This window comes from Cydia splendana, chromosome 12 (assembly GCF_910591565.1).
Source record: "Cydia splendana chromosome 12, ilCydSple1.2, whole genome shotgun sequence".
Taxonomy (NCBI): domain Eukaryota; kingdom Metazoa; phylum Arthropoda; class Insecta; order Lepidoptera; family Tortricidae; genus Cydia; species Cydia splendana.
The window spans coordinates 10,963,678-10,972,922 of NC_085971.1; the positions used below are offsets into that span (position 1 = coordinate 10,963,678).

The window sequence follows — 9,245 nt, forward strand, 5'->3', positions numbered from 1 at the left end:
GACAAAATTAAGGATACATATTTCAATAGAAATAAAACCACATTTTTACCACATAGTACCTTGAATATAATTATTTATTGATAAACTTAGATTACTGGCACGATTTGTGGCAAGTTTGCAAATTCTAAAATATGGATATACATGTATTATTAACTAGGCACATAAGTTTTCTTGTCGAAGTCCTTTTAAAATCGCTATAGTCGTTATAATAGGTATCCATTTCAGGTGTCAGCCATGGTTCACTTAACAATGCTCTACCGTTCCGAAGAAAATTATTATTATTTTACAGTACTTATGGTGCTACTTTACCGCCCTAGGGCGGGATTAAGGACAATACGTGCCTATGTCACAAATTTAAAGGGCCATATGTACTGTAAAACGTTGTACAAAACACGTAAGAAAAGGTAATTCGCAACTCGTGTCGATTTAAACACTCCCTTCGGTCGTGTTTCAATTTATCACCACTCGTTGCGAATTTCGTACTTTTCGCACGTGTATCGTAATGTAATATTTCAAATTGTGTGTCTAGAGAATCGTCATTATTCACTTACGTACAAAATTGAACTATGCTTTTTAAACTTTTTTGAGCTATCGTAGCAAAACGTTAAACGATAAAGTTTTATCACATTGTTATCAAGTAGGCTACTCCCTAAGTGAAGTGAGTAGGTATAGGTAGTTAAGCAGATGCAGGTGGTGGCGCGGACGTGTTGGTGGTGGCCGTGGAAACCGTGTCGTCAGGCTCGTTGATTTGTAGCCAAGGCATGCGGCGCTGGAGCTCTTGCCTTAGTACGAAAACAAACATTTTGCTTAATATAATATTACAAATGTAAAACAAAACAATAATATATATGTATGTTTATAAACCAAGCATAGTGTTAGAGAACATACAAACCTGTATTTTGGATGGCTGATGGCGTAAACCCAGGGATCTATGCACGCTACAGCTTTACACGCCACAGCGGGAATCATTGTTACCTGTAAGAGAGATACATTATAATAATAGGCCTTTATCATCTGTGTCAGATGTTTTAAGCAGCATCCCGATTTCGACACTTGCGTTCGTGGCTTAGGTACTTTTTTAGAAATGTGGCAAAAACCTACGTACCTACATACTCAATCAGAATTACGTGAAATTGTTGTTTTGATAAACTCAAGATCATCTGAATTTGTATTTATAATCCTTTCACACTGGAAGAGTTTTACGAGTTTGATTTTTTTTTCTTTTTTTTAACTGTACAGCGAATGACGTTTATTTATTAACCGACTTCAATTTCATAGAAGGAGGAGGTTCTGTATTCGGTTGTGGCTATTTTTTTTTTTTTTTTTTTTCTATGTACGTTCACCGATTACTCCGACATCCGTAGTCCGATTTGAGTAATTCTTTTTTTGTTTGAAAGGAGCTCCCTCCGAGTTGGTCCCATTTTAATTTGGTTCTGTTCTGATGATGGGATCCATGAGGAATTGAGGGAACTCCTCAATTTTTAAAGGCACATGCATGGTGTTTTGGGCGTTTTCTTAAGCAACTCGAGCATTTTCTCCCGAAAACCACCAATTTGATGAAGTAGACCTGATGATGATGATTATTTTGATGATAATGATGATGATTTCTTTAAATGTAAGTATGTTCAGCGATTACTCCGGCACCTGTGATCCGATTTGAGTAATTCTTTTTTTGTTTGGAAGAAGTTACCTCTAAGGTGTTTCCGTATTATTTTTGGTTCTGGTCTGATGATGGAATCCATGAGGAATTGAGGGAACTCCTCAATCTTTAAAGGCACGTGTTAAGTGATTTCGGGGTTTTCTAAAGTAACTCGAGCATTTGCTTCCGAAAATCACCAATTTGATGTACTGCAACTGTAGCCTTACCACGAGTTTGACATTGACACATTCGCTAACGTCTTATGCATCTAAATGTAACATTTTATGCATCTCGCTCACACTAAGGTTAGTACGAGCGAGATGTATAGGAAGTAAGTTACAAACATGCTAGCGAATATATCAATGTCAAACTCGTGGTAAGCTGGTAAGTCTACTGACCGGGGATTAGGATTAGGAGTTAAGGGGTCAGGGATTAAGGGGTCGGGGAATGGCGGTTGAAGGGTTGCTGGTTCAGGATCGAGGGGTTCCTGGATCAGGGGTTGATGTGCTGTGAGGTTGAGTGATCGGGGGGCTGAGGGATTGGGTCAGTGGCGGGGCGGGCGGATGGATTTAGTTGACAGGATTATAATTTCCTAGACGGACTCAAGAAAATTTCTGGTTCAGGGTCGAGGGGTTCCTGGATCAGGGGTTGATGCGCTGTGAGGTTGAGTGATCGGGGCGTTGAGGGATTGGGTCAGTGGCGGGGCGGAGGATGGATTTGGTGTAGTGGTGACAGGAATTATTATTTCCCAGACGGACTCGAGAAAATTCCTGATTACATATTTATTAAAGTAATAGGTACACGAATTTAGTCATGATCTTGTTTTTCATTCATGCGTCGCGCTCTTAACAATGCGTTAAAACTAAAAATGGAAAAATAAAAACTTTTTACAAAAAAAAGCAAACCGACTTCAAAAAGGATGAAATAAAATATTATCCTTTTTGAAGTCTATGCGTTACCAACTGATATGTTTGAAGTCGGTGCCAAGCCAAGTAGTAACAATACCAGTCAAAAATAATCAGCTTTATGGCTATAAATCCCATTAGAACTGTACTAATAACTATTACAAATGTGTAAGTAATTCTGTCTGCCTCTTTGTCGCCTTTTCATGACTAAAAAACTGAACCGCTTTAGGTGAAATTTGGCAAGAAGGTAAATTTCTTGAATTGTTTTATATTTTGAAATGTAGTCCTCTGGATAAGGGACAGGAAATTACTCAGTCCCAATCTCACACTTGCGTGCTATAGACTGTTCGAGCATTAGTAAGAAATGCTCTTTAAAAAATACGTCGGAAAAAAAATGCATTGAATTTCCACTAATGTGCCGACAAACATGGTACAGTACAGACTGCGCCAAGAAGGTTTGATCGTGTGTTCTGAGGTGTGTTCTTAGATACAATCGACGTCAAAGATATGTTTACACTTTTGCACCTTACTCCTTTGTAATAAGGCGAAAAGTGTTAACATATTTTTAACGTCGACTGTACCTACAGAAAGTACGTTCATTGTCATCGTGTAAGGCAATCCAACGTAGGTAAATCCTTATCGAATCGCACCCAAATCATGGTATGCTTCAAAATTTGGCTTGGCACCGACTTCAAACATATCAGTTGGTAACGCATAGACTTCAAAAAGGATAATATTTTATTTCATCCTTTTTGAAGTCGGTTTGCTTTTTTTTGTAAAAAGTTTTTATTTAAATAACACATATTGACAATACATTAAAATTAAAATCGATAAAAAATTAAATTAATAATATAAAACTTACAAATAACAATCTAAACTATATATTATTACAACTAAAATTAAATACAAAAATACTTAATAAGTAACTTAACTATAACCCCCCCCCCCCCCCCCCCCGCTCATAAAAAGAACACCCCATCCAACAGGTCAGCCTCGAGGTCAGGTCGAGTTTTATTGAGTTATTTGATGTGACCTATTAAGTAAGTACTAGACCTTATTAGGCCCTATGCACCTCCGGGGTGCCCTAGGACAAGCAACAACAACAAATAGACCTGAGTCAGGAGCTAATAAGAGAACGAATTTTTAGCTATTCAGATTTTACCCAGTTAAGCACCAAGTGACAGATGAGCTCTTCATTTCCGAACCATTAAGTGAACGAAATGATGCCGTATGGGAGTCATGAATTTAGAACCCCGTAAGCGCTAGTAGCGCTACCTTGGCTAAACAGATCTTAGCCCGCACAATTTGGCATTTCTTACCCCAGGTGTCAGCAACTCTTGATTGCCGAAAGCGCCGATAAGCGACATGATGCCGTACGGTGTCCACGAGCAGACGAACAGGAAGCACACCGTGAGGGCTGCTTTAGCTATCCGGATCTCGGCCGACTCAGTGTTAGCCTGTTGGTTGGATCGCAGGGATTCTACGTTCATCTTCTTGGCCTGTGCTCTGAAAACAAGGGTTCGCATGACACTAAAAATTATCGATCCTCGTTTCACGTTTCGTTTTTAGGGTTCCGTACCCAAAGGGTAAAAACGGGACCCTATTACTGAGACTCCACCGTCCGTCTGTCTGCTTATTGTAATGGTGGAATATAAAGCCAAAGGCTCATGAAGTAAAATGTAGGTACATATATACCTACCAGTGCTCATCACAAAAGAAGACAGATTGTGCTGTGAAGATCACCTTGAGCAATAGTATATTTGTTAAATCATTTAATTTTACTTATTCTTAGGTTTATTTTAATTTATAAGTAATTTGTATGTTTAATTGTTATATTTCTATCTGTTACCTATTCAATAAAAACAAAATGAATACATATAGAGATGAAATAAAAATGCTAACTAATAATATGACATGCACTAGAAATAGGTACTTTGAGAATCGGTACACGGTACACAGGTGACGACATACCTCAAAGCAGCTTCATGCGCGAACACTTGCTTGACGATGCCGCTGTAGAAGTATACGATGGCCGACATGGGGAACACGTAGCTGCACATAAATATGCATCCCACGAAGAGCTTCGTGTCGAACGTGTTGGTCAGGTAGTCGAATGTGCAGGACGTCAGGTAACCCTCTGCAAACCAGTTCGAATTATAGGTATATATATAACAAATTAAAACTTACGTCTTCGTAAAATTGCTACAATCGGTCTATCAGTATCTCCGGCGGTTGGTAAAAATATTCACAGTGATTTTCAAATAGAAGGTAGCTGAGTTTGGGACTAGTTTTATATTACATTTTTCTTCCTTTACATGACTTCAAATAAGCTTTATGCAGCCAAGTTTCAACAAGTCCTATAATAACTTCTGAACAGCCGCCTTAGTTTTAAACAGCAGACCTATAGTTAGAGAAGCTTTTAATCGCGTCTTGGTCTTAGAAATTAGAAATAAATGAAAAGTGGAAAAATTCACTGTCTCGGGCGATGCTTGAACTCGCGACGCTGGATCACTAGCCCATCGCTCTACCAACTGAGCTACCGAGACTTCACTCGATAACAGCGAATATTTCCCACTATATCACTCATATGCGGGTGTCTTAATGAGGCGCGTACCGATATCTACCCTAAGAGCTCTTCTTAAACGGCCACCGGAGTTCCAAGTCATATTGGAAATTCACCACATACAATAAGTGAATTATTTTTTAGCTTTGTGGTACGAGTATCTTTGGCAGACGTTTCTACTGGATACAAAATTACTTATACCTATTGGTCTTGGTATTATGTAGAAGCTAAATGATACCTGGCACATATCGGCCCCAAATTTTAAAGAGCGGCAGTAGAGCCCATGGCGTGCAGTAGATCCAAACCAACGCCATTAGCAGCAGTACCTTCCCTCTCGACAGGCGACCGTCTAAAGGCCGTGCGATGGTTGAATGTCTGCAAGAAAATGTACCTATTATTTTAGCACCATTTCATTATATTTATATCATATCTAAACACACGATTCTTCGCCAAGTTGGTCGTTTTTGCCAATTTTCCTTTGTGACCATTTTGGTATCGTTTTGGGTCGTCCCATTAGTTTTTCGTCAAGTTCTTAAATTAGTCCTATTCTGCTTTCGTCACGCATTCTACATTAAAAGCTGCCGACGATTGTGACGAATGTAGAATGGGTGACGAAAGCAGAATAGGACTAATTTAAGAACTTGACGAAAAACGAATGGGACGACCCAAGACGATACTACCATTTTGTCTCTCAGATTTCTTATATCATTCAATATATCTAATTTGTTGGTTACATATTAACGTAGGTACGTAGCCGTTTAAATCAAATCACCGCACTACTCGCTAAATATTACACACATTTTTGTTAAAATTTAACGCTTAAGTAACTAGTTACAGTTATATGGAGTAGTATTTATGTCTAATTGTGGCAGCACAAATGGCCTCAGCCTCAACTTTTTTTTTTAATACTACGTCGGTGGCAAACTAATATACGGCCCGCCTGATGGTAAGCAGTCTACTTAGCCTATGGACGCCTGCAACTCCGCGTTGTGTTACATGCGCGTTGCCGACCCTAATACTCCGCACCCCCACCCCGTTGAGCTCTGACAACCTTATATACTCACCGGCAGGAACAGAACACTATGAGTATGGTCTAGTGTTATTTGGCTGCGGTTTTCTGTAAGGTGGAACAAGGTGGGTAGAGTGGTAACGGAATAAAAAACACATTTTTTACCTATCGAAGGCGATGACAGCGTTGGTCATTGAAGCCCCAATGCCACTGTAGGCACCCATCAGTGCGAATATTTGGCACCCTAGGTCGCCTACCGCGAATCCTTTCATGGCACTGTTGTAAATGAATATCGGTGCTTTCGCCATCATTATGAAATCGAATATAGACAGTTGCAATATCAAAAGATTGCTTGGCGTGCGAAGACTTTTCGTTCTGTAAACAACAAGAAATTCGTAAGGTCAGGGGTAGTCTAAATAGTACCTACCTGCGCGATATAGAGTAAGAAAGTTTTGCTAAGTTCTTACTGTACTTATGAAAACAACTTTTAACCCTTTTCCAGGCATAGTACGATTTATCGACCCCAGTAACTATACGCGGTAATAGAATTTAAACTTTAACATTCTGATTTAAGTTTCAAATTATATTGCTCTTTAGGGAAATGTAACTTATCTTCATCTTTTTCAAATGAATCATCAAAGCTGAATTAATTGTAATACATGTCATTGGATTTTTTGGGAAAACCAGATTGGTGCGGCCTGGAATGGGTTAATTTCTTTTTTTAATGCGGAGTGGTAAACGAAAGATGAATTAAAATTCGATGGGAGAGCATTTGTGGTCATCAGAATAATAAATATCAAGAATAAAGTTAATAAAGAATATCAAAACGAAAACTGTAGAAACAGCGGCTTTGAAGAAATGTTAAAGTAGTGAAGAAATTGTAGAGCAACGTAAAGCGAGCAGTTGTCCACAGTCAAAGGAGTTGGAGGTTTACTCACGTGGAGAATATGAAGATGACGAGCCCGTTCCCAATGAGGGCAGCGGCGGTGAAGAAGATGTAGAGCAGGGCGAGCGCGGTGTGTGCGGCGGCGGGGGGCGCGGGGTACGAGAGCCAGTGCTCGGGCACCGCGGCCAAGTCGGCGCCCGTCAACCCCGCGCCCAGCATCTCTACGCCGTCGATGCCATTTGATCTGGACACCAGGGACGATCAGGGTATTTTAATGAAAACAATTAATTTCCTGATAAAAGAACTGCATTAAAAAGTTGGAAACGTAACTTTTGGGTGTCAGAAATGATGGCCATATAAGTATGTTAGTTAGTTACTTTAGTTAGGTAGGTACCTACACATATTTGTCAAGTTTTTACCTTTTAAACGTGGTGGGGACACAACCAAAATTATACAAATCATGGTGATTTATAAGTGGATCGTTGATGTCTTTTACCTGAGCGGTGCGAAGTACGCACCGTATTCACTTCTTTCCGTCTGGTTGTCCATGAGTTGTGTCGCAATCATCCTGTGAGCAGCCCTCGGTAGTCCTCCCCTGATCCCACTGACTGACTGCTACCGATCTGATGCGCATTTAACTTTTATATCAACAACTAATAGGATTGCAACGGATTCACAGATTATCCACGCAAACGGATTAACTGAGGTTTTGCGCGGCGACACTGACACAGATTTGTGCTGAAAAGGCGACGATTTGAACGAAATCAAAGGTGATTAGAGCTTCCGTGAACTGAAGCCGTATGTAGTATATATAAATGAACTACATATAATGAAATGAATAAAGGCGGAGGCGGAGGAGTAAATTTGTCTTAATTATAACTGGAGCTCTGAGGATTTTTTTCTGCTTTTCCGATGCCGAAAACACAAATCCATTGATTTCATAAAAAAATTGAATGTTTCATAAATAAGTACCAAAACGGTTAACAATACTTGAATAAATTGTTTATACGACAACGGTTTCACTCACTTGAATTTTTAGTCGCTATTGGCGACATGTTATATTTATTATTTAATTGTTCTACGAAATAAACATATCAAGGATGCAAAGAATATTATAGCGCCAGTGTTTATAAAAACCCTCAAAAGAGTAAAGGGTCATTATTTTTTAATATATTCAATATTCAAGTATTCGATATTAAACTTTCGTGAGACATATTTTAAATTGTTTATACGACAACGGTTTCACTCACTCGAATTTTTAGTCGCTATTGGCGACATGTTTCGGGCCCGTCGGGGGTCCTTCCTCAGGCTCGAGTGCTCGCGGCGGCTGCAACTCGTGCACTGATCGCGCCGCCCGCCTCGTCGCTCCAGCCTGAGGAAGGACCCCCGACGGGCCCGAAACATGTCGCCAATAGCGACTAAAAATTCAAGTGAGTGAAACCGTTGTCGTATAAACAATTTAAAATATGTCTCACGAAAGTTTAATATCGAATACTTGAATATTGAATACATTAAAAAATAAAAATAATGACCCTTTACTCTTTTGAGGGTTTTTATAAACACTGGCGCTATAATATTCTTTGCATCCTTGATATGTTTATTTCGTAGAACAATTAAATAATAAATAAGAACATTAACATTTAAAAGTACCTATTAAATGAATAAAATGGAAAAGTTAAACCAAATAAATATATTCAACAATTTTAATAGACATCACAACAACCATTTGGATTGAGTACATATTACAGTTTTCTATACGTAAGAATTTTGTACAATTACCATCGATACAAAACATTCTAAGTTGTATAAAAGTGACCAATTTACGAATTGGCTGATCAGTCAGATAACGACCTCCGTCGTTAGGGTAGACAACATTTAATTAACACATAGAATTATTTAACTAACTCTAATTACGTTTTCATATACTAGCTTTCTAACTAGTATAATCTAATCCAGTATACTTTGTAAAAACTCCGAAGATTAAGATTTTATTTATTGCATATACTCGGCATACAGAATATTTAACATCATCCCATGTATCAATCCCATAACATCAATTTCATAGGCCATATGCGAAGTCTCAGTTAACAATAGTATCCGAATTCGGAATTTCTTTGATTTTTAGGTGAATAAATATTGTTTTATAATTTATAACAACTACCACACAGATTATACTTTCCTCTAGCCTAATTTAGAAATACTGGACGAAAGATTTATTAGAAAGGACATTGGAAATTGTTTGC

The 9,245-nt window shown here is 38.6% G+C and overlaps 1 protein-coding gene and 1 non-coding gene across 2 annotated transcripts; both read right to left on the reverse strand.

The window, feature by feature from the left end:
• Positions 1 to 510: 510 nt before the first annotated feature.
• Positions 511 to 7,638, reverse strand: LOC134795472 (opsin-2-like). Its single transcript, XM_063767321.1, has 8 exons — positions 7,499 to 7,638; positions 7,055 to 7,246; positions 6,282 to 6,491; positions 5,346 to 5,482; positions 4,516 to 4,681; positions 3,864 to 4,050; positions 893 to 975; positions 511 to 782 (listed from the first exon to the last, which is right to left on the reverse strand). Exons 1-8 carry the CDS (start codon positions 7,567 to 7,569, stop codon positions 677 to 679), a joined length of 1,152 nt encoding a protein of 383 aa, XP_063623391.1. The 5' UTR covers positions 7,570 to 7,638; the 3' UTR covers positions 511 to 676.
• Positions 5,019 to 5,090, reverse strand: Trnat-agu (transfer RNA threonine (anticodon AGU)). The gene has a single exon. It is a non-coding gene; the product is annotated as a tRNA-Thr (tRNA).
• Positions 7,639 to 9,245: the final 1,607 nt, after the last annotated feature.

Bases quoted from the DNA above. Each gene is read 5' to 3' on its own strand.
- LOC134795472 (XM_063767321.1), bottom strand. From the start codon at position 7,569: ATGATTGCGACACAACTCATGGACAACCAGACGGAAAGAAGTGAATAC. The intron at 7,247-7,498 runs GTAAAAGACATC...CCTGGTGTCCAG, and splicing joins GCGTACTTCGCACCGCTCAG to ATCAAATGGCATCGACGGCG. The intron at 6,492-7,054 runs GTGAGTAAACCT...TGTTGTTTACAG, and splicing joins GTCATCTTCATATTCTCCAC to AACGAAAAGTCTTCGCACGC.